Source organism: Bufo bufo, chromosome 9, assembly GCF_905171765.1.
Source record: "Bufo bufo chromosome 9, aBufBuf1.1, whole genome shotgun sequence".
Lineage (NCBI taxonomy): Eukaryota > Metazoa > Chordata > Amphibia > Anura > Bufonidae > Bufo > Bufo bufo.
Window position 1 is genome coordinate 201366081 of NC_053397.1, and position 18945 is coordinate 201385025.

The following is an 18945-nucleotide window of genomic DNA, read 5'->3' on the forward strand; positions in this document are numbered from 1 at the left end:
CAGGTCTGCGGCTAATGGGAGACCGAGTGTGCCTTCGGCACCCCGTTACAGCAGGCAAATGTAATATTAATACTGAATTTTATATGAACTTAAAGAGGTTGTCCCACAAAAGATATTCTACAGTTTTTAAACCAGCACCTGGGTGTGAATACTTTTGTAACTGCATGTAATTAAAAATTTATCTTAGCCACTGAGTCATTCAATAAAATATATCTGTATAGCGCCTCCTGAAAGCTACAGCAGAATGGACACTCCCTAATGAATGGGGAAATCTCTGGATCCATGTGCGGTGCAGAGCTGGTTCTAGCTTTGTAATAAATAGATTGTTACGCACTAGATGACTATATGACTACATCTAATAAATATTTTTTACATTAGTCATGGGATAACCCCTTTTAATGGGGGTAAAGTAAGAGCTTAATAACTCTTGTGCTGGCAGTGGATCCACTGAAGTAATGTAGAGGCGCCGGCCTCTACAGTCGTGGCCAAAAGTTTTGAGAATGACACAAATATTAGTTTTTATATAAGTTTGCTGCTAAACTGCTTTTAGATCTTTGTTTCAGTTGTTTCTGTGATGTAGTGAAATATAATTACACGCACTTCATACGTTTCAAAGGCTTTTATCGACAATTACATGACATTTATGCAAAGAGTCAGTATTTGCAGTGTTGGCCCTTCTTTTTCAGGACCTCTGCAATTCAACTGGGCATGCTCTCAATCAACTTCTGGGCCAATTCCTGACTGATAGCAACCCATTCTTTCATAATCACTTCTTGGAGTTTGTCAGAATTAGTGGGTTTTTGTTTGTCCACCTGCCTCTTGAGGATTGACCACAAGTTCTCAATGGGATTAAGATCTGGGGAGTTTCCAGGCCATGGACCCAAAATGTCAACGTTTTGGTCCCCGAGCCACTTAGTTATCACTTTTGTCGATGGTGCTCCATCGTGCTGTAAAATGCATTGTTCTTCACCAAACTGTTGTTGGATTGTTGGAAGAAGTTTTGGTACCATTCTTTATTCATGGCTGTGTTTTTGGGCAAAATTGTGAGTGAGCCCACTCCCTTGGATGAGAAGCAACCCCACACATGAATGGTCTCAGGATGCTTTACTGTTGGCATGACACAGGACTGATGGTAGTGCTCACCTTTTCTTCTCCGGACAAGCCTTTTTTCAGATGCCCCAAACAATCGGAAAGAGGCTTTATCAGAGAATATGACTTTGCCCCAGTCCTCAGCAGTCCATTCACCATACTTTCTGCAGAAGATCAATCTGTCCCTGATGTTTTTTTGGAGAGAAGTGGCTTCTTTGCTGGCCTTCTTGACACCAGGCCATCTTCCAAAAGTCTTCGCCTCACTGTGCGTGCAGATGCGCTCACACCTGCCTGCTGCCATTCCTGAGCAAGCTCTGCACTGGTGGCACTCCGATCCCACAGCTGAATCCTCTTTAGGAGATGATCTTGGCGCTTGCTGGACTTTCTTGGACGCCCTGAAGCCTTCTTAACAAGAATTGAACCTCTTTCCTTGAAGTTCTTGATGATCCTATAAATTGTTGATTGAAGTGCAATCTTAGTAGCCACAATATCCTTGCCTGTGAAGCCATTTTTATGCAACGCAATGATGGCTGCACGCGTTTCTTTGCAGGTCACCATGGTTAACAATGGAAGAACAATGATTTCAAGCATCACCCTCCTTTTAACATGTCAAGTCTGCCATTTTAACCCAATCAGCCTGACATAATGATCTCCAGCCTTGTGCTCGTCAACATTCTTACCTGAGTTAACAAGACGATTACTGAAATGATCTCAGCAGGTCGTTTAATGACAGCAATGAAATGCAGTGGAAAGGTTTATTTGGGATTAAGTTAATTTTCATGGCAAAGAAGGACTATGCAATTCATCTGATCACTCTTCATAACATTCTGGAGTATATGCAAATTGCTATTATAAAAACTTAAGCAGCAACTTTTCCAATTTCCAATATTTATGTAATTCTCAAAACTTTTGGCCACAACTGTACATAACTTCAGTGTATCCACCTCCAGTCTAAATCTACGCCAGCTTCCTACGCCCAATTTAGAACATTTTCTATGCTCAAAACAGGCGTAGATAATGATTAATGAGTAGGGATGAGCGAAACCCTGGACGTTTGGGTTCGGCCGAACTTCAGGTCAAAGTTTGGGACCCGAACCCCATTGAAGTCGATTGGGACCCGAAATTCACTTTATTATTTTCTGTTATAATATGGTTATATCGGAAAATAACATAATACGTAAGACGGAATGCAAAAGGGACACCTTTAGATGCATTCCATTTTGCATTACGTCATAATAGAAGTCTATGGGCAGAATAACAAATCTGTTATGCTGCCCATAGACTTCTATTATGACAGAATGCAAAAAGGAAAGGCCTCTTAAAGGCATTCCGCCCGAATCTAGACTTCAGTGATAAAGTCCGGGTTCGGGTACCCGAATTCGCAAAGTTCAGTACTAACCCTAACTTTGCAGTTCGGGTTCCATCATCCCTATAAATAAAAGGGGCATACCAACCAGCCCATGCCACCATTTTTAGACCTGGTGTGAGCTGAGAAAAGTCGCAGATTGCGGTGCAAATAACCTTTGCACCGCAATCAGCGACAGATATATACGCCAGATAACTGGCGTATATCTGATAGTAAATGACCCCCCCCCCCCCCATAGTGTTTACAATGAGCACCTAAAGCACCTTATCTGCTTATTATTACATAGAAGTCGAATAAAGTGTATTCAAGGCTTGAGTTTTTTAAATAAATATTTTACGAAAATATTTTCCATTTAAAAAAAAAAATGGAAAGAAATCTGGGGAGTTCTGATTTGTCTTCCAAGTTGCAAGGGAGTGTGTGAAACTCTAGTATTTGCATCATAGGGAAATTAGATTGTAAGCCCGATTCAGATTTTTGATATTTTAGTGGGATGAAGGGAGCAGCTTCCTGTGACAGTTATGATACATCATTACTTTGCTTGTTATCCCCTTCCATGCATATAACTGATAAATGTTCCTTTTCATTTTCCTCCTTACAGTAAAGCGAGTCAGTTGACACTTCTCAACAAATGTTGACCCTTAGCACATGTTAAGGCACCTCACAACTTCAATTATTTCTAAATGGTCCATAAGACCAATAATGCCTTTTTGTTCCATGTGCTACTATTTACTTGTTAAAATGTAACATCTATTGAATCCATGTTATAAATATCTCCTGACTGAATACAATTGTTTAAAAATATCAGCTGTGTCACATAGTTACTTTGTTTCTGTATCTATTTCTAACACTGTTTGCGTCACAGTGTAATTTAACTAGCTGAGGGATATAGTGAGCAGTTTTGTCGCCCTATTTTGGGCTCACTCATCTTCTATCGCTGCGCTATTTTATATTTTTGCTAGATTCTTATATCTATGTGCACCTGCTGTTTAAAAAAACCCTCAAAAGCTGCCCACCAACATGATTCACCAGCTGATCTGGCGTCCCCAGGGGATTTGGACAGAGTATGTTTGAAAGGGGTGGGAATGGCCTCTTAAACCCTCTGATACTGGTGTCACTCACGCAGCTAGAATATCGCTGGCCTCTGTGTTATTATGTCAGCTTTTGAGGATAGTCCTTCTCTCTCCTCCTTCTAGCTGACGTACTACCTTGCACTCAACCTCCCTCCTACCACGGGGTCCTGCGCATGATTATGGACTTCGTCAGAAATCGCTTTGTTAGCATTCACTGCGCATGTCATAGGACTTAGGTTCTTCTTCACTCTAAGTTATCAATCTCCTCTGCGCATGTCTAGGCACTTCTTTATTTGCTGATCATTGTCTATAGAGTTTGTTCTGAGTGCCTTAAAGGATTATCCACTGTCACTGTCATCTGTGTCCTCTCATGATTTTTTATTTTTCTTAACTAGATTATTCCACCATTTATTTAGAATATACTTATATTAGATACATCTCTGTATACTCATGATGACTGATGAGTTGATCATACATTTATTTGCCTACATTTAATCATATTTATAAATTCAATACATTCAATCATGTCTATAGATTCTCTACTACCCTCATCAATTGCAAGTTACCAATCATGTTGTTTTTATTAGATCATAAATGTTTATTTAGTTGACCCATGCCTTATTAATGAATGCTTAGTCTTTGCCAAATTCATTTTACTCAGCAAAGTCCTCTCCCTTTAGGTCAGCAAGTAATATTACAGGAGCAGAGAACAGCAGGCTCTCGGTATGAATCAAAACTAATGGATCACACAAGACCCGGGCCCAACATCAAAGAGCAAAACCATTGTGATTAAAATGTAGGGAACGTCGTGTACTTCAAATAGGTGGCTTGATCAGGGATGTTGTATGAGTTGAAGCGAGCGCCTTGATCACAGCGACGGATATTAATCTGCAGAAGTGTTTGGCTAGCTTGACTTCGGGCAGTAAATATGGGAACACCGAGAAAGCTCTCATGGGGACCTGTCTCGGGTCTTGGCTCATCAACAGAAAGGTACAACAGAAACTAAGAAATCAAAAAGTGTAAGATAGAGAAGAGCGAATCATTTAAAATTCATCCCCAATTTTTTTTTAAAATTTGCATTATTCAGAATCATAATTTCTCCAGGAAAACTTTGGACAATGGAGATGACAGATTGATTTAAAATACTTTTGATTCAGGTACAATTGATTCATACCGGAAAAAATATAAATTTTGTTCGATTTGGACGAATTGAACCTAAACAAACTTTAGGAAATTTTCTCTTCTTGTAAAAAATTTACAAGTAATGAAGAAATAATAAACTATGGGCTTTTAGACAGAATCCAAAATTAGTAGACCTGAAAGGGGTCAACTGGTTTAAAAGATGAATTTTCCAACACCTTAAGAGGGAGTTAAAGGGGACGTGAATGTCTTAAAATCCAATTTGGGTCTGAATAAATTCAACCCAAATCGAAGGTGCTCTGATTGCCTGGCTGGAATCTCAAATCGAATCATCTAAAATATATAAGTTTGGTAGCATTAGAACTTATCAAGAATTTAGGGCAGAATCTCTGAATTTTAGAATGTATTCACTCATCTCTAGTGATAACTGTCTGAACTGGGACCACCACCAATCGCTTGAACAGGGATCCCATTCTCTTCTCTTTGAATGAGGTGGTCGATCATGTGCAATGCCGCTCCCTTCACAGTCTATAGGTCTTCCAAGGTAGCAGAGTCCAGCACTTAGCTATCTCCAGCAGTTCCAAAGAGTTGAAATGCAGTGGCATTGCATATGCCTGATTGCTGATGCTTTGAAACAAGGGGCACAGGACCTGAGTCCTCATAATCAGTGGGGATCTCAGCAGTGGAACATTGGTTTTTTTTTGCCATATTTTGTGGTATGCATAAGCCGAGGGGGGAATTAGTGTAAGGGAGTTATTTCAATACTGGTAAGTCGCATACCTTCAATGCAGGCAGACCACATGGCTTCTACGGGACTCCTTCTTTTTCCAACATAAAAACTCTGCCATTAGGGAAGCTCAGTGCAAAGAGATTATTACATCTTCCATTGCAATCAATGTTAACTGTATATATTTTAATGCATTGAGCTCCCCCTAGTGGTGGCTGCAGGCAGCCAGTTTTGTGATACATTATCCGAAGGGAAGCAGTGACTTAGTTCTGTATGGACAAATTTAGCAATGTACAGTATATATGCTATACCTGTGGTGTAAATACAGTGATACAGTACTTTGAGAAATATGATGTTCAGAATGAGAATTATATTTATGAACCACCTGTTCCACTTTTTTCAGCATAGAAGTATGATAAGAGGAGGCCAAGGGTGACCTTTTTATCATAATTTGTTTAAATTACATTTCTTTGTGCTTTGCGTTCTGCATTGCCTATGAGTGTTTGACGTGAGCATACTGATATATGCGGGGGCTATATAAGCATTACTGAGATCAATGTATGCTATTATTAAATCCAATTACTGTAATATAAGCCAAAATGCCCTGCATATTTACCAGAGTGCCCCACATTCAGATATGAGGTTTTATTTGGGTCAATAGCTGGCATTTAGGCTATGAACCTATGGTTATTTTGAAAATATGTTTTTTTTTTTAGGGGAGCAGAGGTAATGATTAGAGATGAGCGAAGTATTGGAAAATTCGATTCAACTGATTCGCCAAATGAAAAAAAAAAAATTTGCTTTGTGACTAATTACTTCAGCACAAAGCGCATTTTTTTGTAAGTAGCGGGTGCGGAGAGCTGTGATAGCGCCGCCCCTCATCATTGTATCCCTCAGATGCCACGTTCATGCATGATGGCAGCATCTGAGTGTAAAAACATTGTAAAATTAACATAAAAAACATTAAATCAAACTTACCACCTCCATTTTCTCATGACGGGTTGGCGGCCACCATCTTGCTTGAAGATCTGGAGCGAAATCTCTCTTGATGCAAGATTACGTCATACGTCACCACGCACAGGATTTCGGCCGAGATCTTCAATCAAGATGGCGGCTGGGGGCCCGTCGCGAGCAAATGGATGAGGTAAGTATGAATTTATTTGTTTTTTTTTACGCTATTTCAGGTTAAATTGAGTCGCTAACACAAAGCATGAGGAAATTCGGCTTCAAGGCGAATCTAATTTATCCTGAAATTCGGATCGAATTCCATTTCGTGGGATTCGATTCGCTCATCTCTAGTGGTCATACCTCACCATGCACGGGATTTCGTGCGGGTGAGGTAAGCATATTTTATTACCGCCATTCAGGGAAAATCGATTTGTTACCACAAAGCACGAGGACTTCGATTTGCTCAGCACATTAAAATAATAGGGAAAATGGGGGGGTGTCACTTTTTTTTTTACACTAGTGCCTATTGATTTTATCTGTGATGTATTTCTTTCTATCTTTTCTCAGTATAAGGCAACTTTCTGAACACAAAGATTCCATAATTATTCCACAATCCCCATTTTTCTCCTTTTGTAATCAGTCATGTTGAAACTCTCAATAACTTATTATTTTTTATGAGTTTTCTAGAAAAAAAAGGCAACATCCAGTTTTAATGAGTAAATTTAATTGCGATACTTTTAGAGGAGGAATAATTAAGCTGGGTTTTGATTTAGTGTGTTCTGCAGTAAAGTGTTTTTCCATATTCTACCATAATCGCTCACTTTCTACAGTTCAATCCATTTTCTCACTTCATTGACTTCCCAAATAATGTTACCTCCTTCCAGTGCTTTGCACAGAATTCCGCTACAGCCTATTTCTAAACTTTTTGCCTATATGAGCAAAAAAGCTAAAAAAGTTCAGCAAACTTGTGCATTTTACTTTTAATCTTCTAATCATAAACTTAGGACCAAATTATAATGGCTCATTGGCTGCCACTAGGAAAGATTCAAGCTGGATCCAAGGAATCATCCAGAAGACCAAAAAGGGGTCAGGAAAGGCCTGAAGTTGACCCCTGAAGAGCATCATCTAAGTATCATGTATATTCGCAATTGGTACAAACTTAGGTGCTACAAAGAGTTGCTGTTCCCTCTCTTGAAATGTCCGATTTAGTAACTACTTGCATTCCCCGTGCAATAACATTTCTAGAGCTTCTTTCCCTATGCTTCCATGTTGTATTGTCCCTCTGTAAGGCTACATTCACACGTCCGTGGTGTGTTGCAAGCTGCGGACAAGAATAGGACATGCTCTCTCTTTTTGCGGAGCTGCGGACCCAAAATCGGGGCCCCGCTCCGCAATTGCGGCTGCAGACAGCACACTGTGTGCTGTCCGCATCCATTCCGTCCCCATAGAGAATGAATGGGTCCGCACCCATTCCGCAAAATTGCGGAAAGGATGCGGACCCATTTTCCGGACATGTGAATGGAGCCTAATAAATGTACCTGTCCGGGCTCCAGTGGTGTGATCCTCAGCCTCAGCGTGGCCACGCTGGGAGAGACACGCTGCTGAGCCATGCCCCCTGGTGACGCGACCGCATCCTTAGTAACAGGATGCAATGCTTTGTTTCTCCCTGCAGCGGGCAAGTGCTGGGGGAGATTAGCAGTGGGCTGATTGCTCAGCTGCTCTATTACTGTGCACTAGTGTTTCTGACTAATGGAGCGCCGAGTTAATGGACCTATCAGGTTCTGATCCAGGGACTTGGTGCTCTTCCTGGCCATACACCCTTGCCAGTGATAGTTTTGTTGGCTCTAGCTGGTTCCCTTGTTCATAGTTCCTGTACTGCTATTTATTCCCAGTATTCCTGATGCCGGCTTGTTTTCTGACAACTCTCTGTCATACGTTTTAGTACTGTGTAGCCTATCTGGTTCTGACCTATATTTTACTACTCTGCTTTTGTGTTGTCCGTGTTGTGTGTCTTATTTCTCCTGCACCTATACAAGTGTAGGGACTGTCGTCCAGTTGCGGTTCTGCCTTTAGGGCTTATCGTACACTGCAAGTAGGTAGGGAAAGCTGGCTGAGTTTTAGTCCAGGGACTCACTGTCCTCGTCTATCCCTACCTACAGTCCTTACACCCTCTATAATTCCAACTAGAAGTTTATGAATGAATTACCAACTGGGTGTTACCAGTTGGGGGTGTGTGTCAGCAAGATCTACCACTGGTAGCATGGATTGGATAGGGGTAAACTGTGCAGGGACACAGACCCAACTGAAAACACCCAGGTGGCGATTTATTCATAAACTTCTAGCAGAGATAATATTAATAACATTGATATTATTTACTAATACAGATACATCAGGAGAGGCGACAGCTCCTCTTTTAAGCCAAAAATGCAGGACACAGTGAAACAAAAAATAAACTGGGTAGCAGGGAGCCAAGCAGTAGCACTATGTAACCCAATTACGGTGAAAAGCAACAAAGCGCTGTTCACTTGAATTTCAATTTTGAACATATGATGAGTCTGCAGGAAGTCCACTAGACGTTGGGCTCACCTCTAGAGCAAGAATGATTGGGGTAGTGATATTGAATGAGATATATGCAATTTCACCATATTTCTTACTAAACCAAAAACAATGTTTTTGCTAACTATGCCTTCAGCCACATTATGCTACGGTAGAAACAGTCAGAAGATGTGTGTATGGCTCCCTCATTGACTTGAACTCATGATAAGCGTTCGCCGTAGCCAGCTCCTGCCTATGTTTCCTGCTGTTTAATGAGCAGGATCAATATTACAGAACATTTTATATTTCTTTCATTACTGTAAACCTTCTCATAAAAACAGAAGAAATCGCCGCTGTGCAGTTAACAAGACACAGGTGCTGCCGATTTACTGATCAGCGGGCCACCGCTTGTCCTGCAGGTAACATCCCTTATTCTACAGGAATAGGCAACCGCGTGTAGGCTTGACCAAGACCTTGAAGCAGCAGGGGATGTTCATATTTGTACACATATTAAGATGCAGTGTACTAATGTACCTGTGTAGTGATTGGCAGTCTAATCAGTGCAAGTGTTAACCATTACTTCCAGTGTTATTTTTGGATAACAGTATTAGTTTAGGACCCCACAGGTCAGCTTGATGGTTAATTATGCAGGAAGAGGAAGCAATGTCTATCATTTTGCACAGTGCAATGTAAATGCATGCTATATTGAGTGTGTATATGGGCAGAATTTGGGCTCAGGGGTTAGCATTGTTGCATATGCCACTGCATTGGGCCCTGAGTTGCACAAGTTTATTTCCTCTTTTCAAATGGGTTATCCTGCCAGTTTACGAGTATACACAATGCTGCCTGGCATGGTAACGGAGTACTGATTACCGCTAATTACTGGGCTACACCTTTACTTACTAAGTTTTAAAGGGAGTCTGTCAGCATTTTTTTAAATGCTAAACTGTTTAGAGCATAAAAATATGTCTTTTGTGAGCTTTTCTCATCAGGAGTAGTGTGAATATGAAGTTTTATTCTGCCAGATCTTGCTCCTGCAAGTGCACTGTAAAGTGCTCTCTGCACTGAGCTGAGCACAGAGCCCCTCCCCTCTATCCTGAGTTACAGCTGTAGCATCCAACCAAGAGATCACAACAGCTTTCACTCAGAGCAGGGTGGTGGTGTGAAGCAGCTCGAAGCAGAGAGCACTTTACAATGAAGCTCTGCCTCCAATGCACATGTAGGAGCAGAATCAAGCAGAATAAAAGTTCATATTCTCACTACTCCTGATAAAAAAAACTTTCCACAAATGGTATGTTTATACTACTCTCGCCAGCACTTACCTAGTGCTGTCAGTAGTTTAGTATGGTCAAAACTGCTAACAGACTCCCTAAGTTGCAACAGTTGTACAGGGGAAGCCAGACAATTAGAAGTAATCCACACGTGGGTATTGCAAACAGGTTGCACCATGTACTGGCACTCTAAGACAGAGAAAATTAGGTTAAGGCCTCATGCACACGATTGTTGTGTGGTTTTTTTTTTCGGTCCGCAAACTGCGGATCCGCAAAACACGGATGGCGTCCGTGTGCGTTCTGCAATTTGCAGAACGGCACGGACAGCCTTTAATATAACCGCCTATTCTTGTCCGCAAAGCCTAACATAGTAACATAGTATATAAGGCCGAAAAAAGACATTTGTCCATCCAGTTCGGCCTGTTATCATGCAAGTTGATCACCTCCACATTTTTATATCACATTGTGGTAAAATTTAGTGCTTAGGGTTAAAGCAAAAATTATGCAGGCTCTAAGTGCTCTGCTCCTTTTTCTGACAGGTTTCTGCTCTTTTCCTCCCTTCATTTAGTGCTAGAGATTGTAGACTGATGAAGGTTGTTGACAGCAAATATGTTGAGAAGTGGTGACAAAACCCAAGGAGGGCAGCTCATGCGGGCTGTAGGGAAGAAATCACATATACAGCTATTTGCAGGGGGAAGGCATCAGTATCCTAGGCACACAGATCCAGCATGTATTACTGGGAGGGACGCGTCCATTGGGAAAAAATTTGATACTAGAGGGAGGTTGTAAATTGAGTATTAGGGGGTCTCAAAATGAATGACAGGACGGGCATGAAGACTGCAGACTGAAACCAAGTGCAACTTTTTTCACTCAAGGTAACAATTGACATATGTAAAAATATTTTCTCTGTTTATGGTCCATAGCCTTTAAGTTTACATTTTTGAAAAATTACGAAAAAAACTTTGATTTGAACCGAATGCAAACGTGGTGTGACTTTTTAACTTGCCCAATCCTTTGTTCTCTTGCCAATGGCAACACATACATGACTCTGCTGAACCAAGGATGCTCGGGAATCAGGGGTCAGGAGAAGTAGCTGAACAAGCATTTGTCTGCTAGCTATTGAAGGTGTGAGAACTGACATAAATGATTACGTTATAATCGGAGCTGATAAGAAAATAAAGGCAGAATGCCTATGTCCACATTTATTTGTGGCAAACACCCCATAATAGGAGGTTCACCCATTGACAAAATGCAGATGAGATGAACTGTCCCTGATTTGATCACTTCTAAACGAATAATTTTGAACTTGCTATAAATTAAAGCGTCAAAGTAAAGTTTCACACAATTTCATTTCAATTAAAAGAGAAATTGGTGTAACTGGCAAATTTCTAAATAACTTTATTTTAAAAATATGACTGCATCCACCTGAAAAAAAGCTGAAAAGTCATGGCCACTAGGGATCTCACTTCCACCTAATTTGTATTTCACTGCCTGTTGTTGGGCAAGATCTGTGCCTAGAGAATATGGCTCACGGTAAGTGGGGGGTGTCAGAGCTAGCTGATATTCTAAGCCTGATAAAAAAAAAAACTGCTTCTACACATGGCAGCTATTGAATGGCTGCCATGATAAATCTGTGGCAATGTAATAATCTTCCAGAAATGGAGCTCTCACATTCTCAACGTCTACTTTAAAAGATGCAAAGCACGCGTTGCAAACTGCTAGAGTTTGTAATGTAATTAACTTTCCCCAGCCTCCCACATGCACTTAAAGGAAAGGGCAGAGAAGTTTGAATGTCCTGTCCTGACTTTTGGACTCCGCAGTAAAAAAAATTAAAAAAGAATGTGCAAAATTCTTGTTTCTTCCATGAACATTTTATGGCTGATCCAAAAAGCAATTACCGGACTAAATTTAGCCTGATGTGAAAACACAGCAGAGAAAGTCAGTTGTGAGCAAATCTGATGATGCATACAGTCTTAATGCTTTTTCACAGCATGCTGAACACCTGCTCTGCAGATGTTCCCCTATTAAAGCAAAGTCCATTTAAAGGTGCTTCCCTTCTGACTCTGAAGAGAAATGCATTTTCACGTTGAAAAAAACCTCCAAACTTTTGTTCCTAAGTCACTATGGCCTTATGCATACAATGGACTCCTACGGTTCTGTACCACTCTAAGTGTCGCCATATAGTGCCTCTAAGGGCTCCGCATTACTGAAGCAATTATTTTAGAAGATAATTTTTTCCCTAATATGACATCCAGTGGAACGCGACATGTTTCCTTTCCTGTATAAAAACCTTTGTATGTCCCTATGCCTCCATGTAAAATTCAAAGCATACTGTATAAAGTTAGGGCACCATAGATGTTGTGTATAGGTGCCATATTCAGGCTCCATACAGTACAACTCAGAGCTTCTACAGGACTGTGATATGGCCCTGCACCTAAAACTGTCCATCACCAGAGAGAGGGGTTCTATGTGTGTAAAAAAATAAAATAAAAAATAAAATAAAATAAAATAAATATATATATATATACAGTATATTATATAATATATAAAATAGAATAATACAATAAACATTAAATACTGTACTAAAGAAAATGTAAAAAGTGGTGCAAAATTTTCCTCCAAGTGCATAATTGTCATAATTGTCAACTGTTCCAAATTTGCAAGGACTGTCCCTAATTTTCAGAGACAGTCCCATCACATTTGGGCTGTCTGGGGCCCAAAATGGGTGGGACTAGTGTAAACCTCATCCATAAGCGGACGGTCTCAGTGGCTTAGATGTCTCACATTTAGTATGCAAGAGTGAGCCTAGCCTATAACGGAGATATATATATATATACAGTTGCAAGAAAAAGTATGTGAACCCTTTGGAATTATATGGATTTCTGCACAAATTGGTCATAAAATGTGATCTGATCTTCATCTAAGTCACAACAATAGACAATCACAGTCTGCTTAAACTAATAACACACAAAGAATTAAATGTTACCATGTTTTTATTGAACACACCATGTAAACATTCACAGTGCAGGTGTAAAAAGTATGTGAACCCTTGGATTTAATAACTGGTTGAACCTCCTTTGGCAGCAATAACTTCAACCAAACGTTTCCTGAAGTTGCAGATCAGACGTGCACAACGGTCAGGAGTAATTCTTGACCATTCCTCTTTACAGAACTGGCAACGTGTAGATACAGGCAACGTTTCAGCTCTCTATATATAAAACAACAAGGCTGAAAGTTGGTAAGATACTACAAATAGAAATTATAAAAAAAAGTTTAAAGGGCATCTGTCAGCAGTTTTGTACCTATGACACTGGCTGACCGGTTACATGTGCATTTGGCTGCTGAAGGCATCCGTGTTGGTCCCATGTTCATATGTGTCCACATTGCTGAAAAAAATGATGTTTTCATATATGCAAATGAGCCTCTAGGAGCAACGGGGGCGTTGCCATTACACCTAGAGGCTCTGCTCTCTCTGCAATGGTTGCGCCATCTCCACTTTCATTGACAGGACCAGCTGTGATCATGTTTTCCCTGCCTGGCTCTGTCAATCAAAGTGCAGAGGGCGCAGCAGTTGCAGAGAGAGCAGATCCTTTTCGGTGTAAAGGTAACGCCCCCGTTGCTCCTAGAGGCTCATTTGCATATATGAAAACATCATTTTTCTCAGCAATGCGGACACATATGAACATGGGACCAACACAGATACCTTCAGCTGCCAAGTGCACATGTAACAGGTCAGCCAGTGTCATAGGTACAAATCTACTGATAAATGCCCTTTAAAAAATATAATTACCATTTTGGTGTCTCTTTTACTGTTACTAAACTGTGCTTCTGTAATCTGTATTCTGGATAAATCATTCTTCCGTCTCTAAAATAAATTCTTTCATCTCAAAACTTGAACGTTGAGTTGTCTCTACATCAAGGCACTGTAAACGTGAGCTATCTTGGTCAGACAGTGCACTATGTGTACACCGCTATATTTTCAGTGGCTGCTATTCAATAATCCATGATGACCGCTGCATGATCAGAGCCGATCGCACAGAATATTTTGGATTATTTATGACAACTTCTGTAAGAAATAAAGCGATGATGCTGATGCAGCGGAGCAGATATTTACCGGTTTCTTGAGCTTGCTGCTTGTCGGAAAGCTGGAATCCCATAATTTTGCTATATTTTACATCCTTCGATAAACAAGCATTTTGGGTATGGTTTTCTGTACTGTGGTACATTTTGTCAGTAGGATCTTACCTCATGACTAGAGCTGAGCGAATTGAATCCCACGAAGTGGAATTCGATCCGAAACGCAAGGGAGATGATAAAGCTTCCCCATAGGCTTTGTAGGCCAACTTCTTCATTACTTTTTCATTACTCAGCTGGGTGCTTCTTACTCCTCATTCTAGCTATTGATGGGGTTCCCACCAATCAAAATCTTTGATATGTCGCTATGACACATCAAAAGTTTTTCTAATGGTTGTTACTTTTTAACAGTTTTTCTGTAGACATCTTTTTTTTAAACCATTTTTTCATGATAGTTAGCATTTGTGCTGTAATACCAGTCCACTGTAAAATATAGTTGTACGCCTTTGTGATTTCCATGTTTGCTATACCTTTTGCAGAACACTATGTATTATTTTTGTTCTGACTGCATATTCATTTTACTGTTTTGCTGTAACATAATCTATAATTTTCACACAAAGTAATACCACAAAAACAAATGTTCGGCTGACAGCGCTGACTTCTACCTTGATCTCTGCTCTATGTTACTGCAATTTGTGAACATTAATCTCAAAAAAAAAAAAAAAACTTGTCAAGTATGATAACACACCTATGACTTGGATGGAGTGAAGCAAATCACAAATAAAACCTGTCCTTCCTTATTATATCTCGAAATATGTGTGGTGGGATGACCAGCCAGTGGCCAGTGCATTGCAGACCTTTAAAGGTTCTGACCCATAATTTTTTTTATCATTCTTTTGCCAGAGCTGGGCTTTATTTTTCCGTGATGACTTGCAGTTTTCATTGTTACCATACTGGGGTACATAGCACATTTTGATCTTTTTTTTTTTTTTTTGTGGCAAATTAAATAAAAACTGAAATTCTGGCATTGATTTTAAATTTATTTAGAATATGTGGAATTGTGGATGGATATTTGTTTTCTATTTTTTTTTGCCTTTAAAAGGAAAAAAGGTGGACTTTTTAACTTGGGGATTTTTTTTTTAAATAAAACTTAATTTAATTTACATTTTTATTTATACTACTTATTAATGTTTTTTGACATGCTGTCAGTAGAAAACTGACAGGCATTTTATTGGGACGTGCTTCTGACATGGCCTAACAGGCATACACAGAAGGCATACCTGGGCGCTATCATTAGACCTTCGGCTGCCAGGTAAAGGCATTGGCAACTGTGAATTCATTTGCAGGGAGCCTATGGTTGACAGAGGAAGCCTTTCCCTCTGAAAACACTTAGATGCCGCGGTTACTATTGACCATGGCATTTAAGGGGTTAAATGGCTTCTCCAATCCTGGCTGTTAGAGCAGGTATCCGGTTGTCATTAGACAGTTGGACAACACAGCTCCACCCCCTGCACGACATAAAAATACATATGTACAGGTTTAAAGCTTGCTAGTAACTGCCATAAAAACAAGCATAGGCATTCATTAAAGGGATTATCCAAGTTATTATTATTGATGACCTATCCTCAGGATAGGTCATCAATATTAGATCGGTGGGGTTCTGACACCTGGCACCCCCGCCAATCAGCTGGTTTAAGAGAAGGTGCGCGCCGTGCCAGCACAGTCTTCCCTTCACTGTTTACCTGCTCATGGCACAACCGCAGCAGTGAGAAGGTGATACTATAAGAAGCTGTCCCATTCACTTTTAAGGGATGGCGCATTCCTGTACACTTGAATAGGTGAGAGCCATCCTATTGAAATGAATGGGACAGCTTCTTGTAATTACACCTGCTCATTGCTGCTGTTGTGATGGCGAGTAGGTAAACAATGAAGGGAAGGCAGTGCTGGCACAGAGCGTGCCTTCTCTTCAACCAGCTAATCGGCAGGAGAGCTGGGTATCAGACCCCCGCCGATCTGATATTGATGACCTATCATGAGGATAGGTCATCCATAAACATAACTTCGGACAACCCCTTTAATGGGTTAATCAAAGTCAAGAAAGGTAGGGGTGGGCACATTTACATGATTCATCAATGGTAAAAAGCATAGCAATTTTTATGAGGCCTAGCATCAAGGAACTCACCTTCATTCAGACATGATTGGAAGAGACCATGAAGGTGGTCATGGAAAATTGAATTCCCATCCATCACTGGTAGACAATTGAATGCATGGAAGACTTAATATGGTCATAGTAGAATAAGTCCCTTGGAATTTTTTCATAAATGATGACTCAGTGGAGTCCATGCCTTGAACAGCCTTCATTAATATGGGTTTCACAGAGATTTATGCTTGTTCTTTTTTTTTATTTTCTTTCAGAGAGTAATTTTCAACATTGTCAACTTTAGCAAGACAAAAAGCCTGTACAGAGATGGCATGTCTCCAGTTGTGAAGTCTACGAGTCGTCCTAAGTGGTAAGACATTTTTCATTGTCTGTAAGCAGGGTTGTCTGATCAGTTTTCTACCGTCCAACAAACTTGAGATTGCCAAGGCAATGTTGTCACCCTGACTCCCCATGACAGCACTGCCAACCACAACACTTTAATTGACTCGCTCGCCCTCATACAGTAAGGGTGATTGCTGCTCTTCACCTCCACTAACGAACTGTCTTGGGCAAGTTGATATTATTAATATCAAAAATGAGACTTGAGTTCTACTCTAAATATTTCCTCACTTTTGGCTTGCTGTAGACATGTTTTACAAAAAAGAAGAATAGTTATTAGGCAGAAATTGAAAAGTTTAGTCCTAGGCTTGCAGGAAACTGACAGCCTGTCCTTCTCGTGCAAACCCGAATGAGCACAATTTTGCTGTACTGTCATGGTTGGCAATAAAGATTTTGATTGATTAAACTGAGTGGGGTTGGGTGGGTTATTCCATCCTCTATTTCTTTTGTAATCAGATCTGGAAAACCAAGACAATTTGATAGGCATAAGGATAATTTTAGCAAACTCTTCGCAAGTACAAAGCAGGTTGTTGTAGAAGCAGCCGACCTATTACATGGTAACACCCAGCTGCATCTTTATTGTAGACTGCTAACAATTCATACAAAACATCTGGCAGGAATAATAGAGGAATCATACAACATAGCGTCATAGATGCTCTCAAATTGGAATTACAAGCCCCCCTTTTACTAAAACAGACATATCAGGGGATTGGACAGATCCTCTTTAAGAAAGGACAGTCTAGTGTTAGGCATATGACTTTATAAAATGGGTACCATAAGGCACCCTGGTCTTATATTTTAACTGGTTAAAACCAATTTTCCTTTCTGGTAGTTTAGGGAAGAAAAATGTGAATGTTACACTGACTGAGGTTTTTCCATGGATCTCTAAACAGATGCAAATTTAAAGGGGTTATCCAACCCCTATAATGCCTCCCCAAATGCCCATGGCCCCTCACACAATTGCACACTTACCTCTCTCCCCGGCACCCGCATTGATTCCCACACGGCCGCTGCTGCATCTCCCTGTCACGCGGATAAAAACATTGGGTGATGGGGGGCAGCCAATAGCAGGACATGACAGGAACGAGCCTCCCTAGTGTCAAACGTGACGCTAGAGAGGCTTGTTCCCGTTGCGGCCTGCTATTGGCTGCCCCCTCCCTCTTTCGCCTGATGTTTTCATCCGTATAACGGGGAGATGCAGCGGCGGCGGTGCTGGCATCAGAACCTACGCGGGTGCCGGGGAGTGAGGTAAGTACCATCTGTGTGAGGGGCCCGGGCATTTGGGGAGGCATTATAGGTGTTGGATAACCCCTTTAACTCCCCATTGACTTCTATCAGAAAATTTCCACCCACAGATCACCTGATGGTATGGCATGATTTTATTTCCATAAATTGACACATGGAGGTATGGAAACCTTCATAGGATAACTGTATTATACAAAACTAATATACACTGCGTGCAGAATTATTAGGCAAATGAGTATTTTGACCACATCATCCTCTTTATGCATGTTGTCTTACTCCAAGCTGTATAGGCTCGAAAGCCTACTACCAATTAGGCATATTAGGTGATGTGCATCTCTGTAATGAGAAGGGGTGTGGTCTAATGACATCAACACCCTATATTAGGTGTGCATAATTATTAGGCAACTTCCTTTCCTTTGGCAAAATGGGTCAAAAGAAGGACTTGACAGGCTCAGAAAAGTCAAAAATAGTGAGATATCTTGCAGAGGGATGCAGCACTCTTAAAATTGCAAAGCTTCTGAAGCGTGATCATCGAACAATCAAGCGTTTCATTCAAAATAGTCAACAGGGTCGCAAGAAGCGTGTGGAAAAACAAAGGCGCAAAATAACTGCCCATGAACTGAGAAAAGTCAAGCGTGCAGCTGCCAAGATGCCACTTGCCACCAGTTTGGCCATATTTCAGAGCTGCAACATCACTGGAGTGCCCAAAAGCACAAGGTGTGCAATACTCAGAGACATGGCCAAGGTAAGAAAGGCTGAAAGACGACCACCACTGAACAAGACACACAAGCTGAAACGTCAAGACTGGGCCAAGAAATATCTCAAGACTGATTTTTCTAAGGTTTTATAGACTGATGAAATGAGAGTGAGTCTTGATGGGCTAGATGGATGGGCCCGTGGCTGGATTGGTAAAGGGCAGAGAGCTCCAGTCCGACTCAGAC

General features: G+C 40.7%; 1 protein-coding gene across 1 annotated transcript in view; it reads left to right on the plus strand.

The window, feature by feature from the left end:
• AGBL4 (AGBL carboxypeptidase 4) overlaps positions 1-18945 on the plus strand; it is a 1824141-nt gene that overhangs the window by 585525 nt on the left and 1219671 nt on the right. The window contains exon 4 of the mRNA XM_040408812.1: positions 16636-16730. Coding sequence (XP_040264746.1) covers positions 16636-16730 — 95 coding nt within the window. The remainder of the gene's footprint in view (positions 1-16635; positions 16731-18945) is intronic.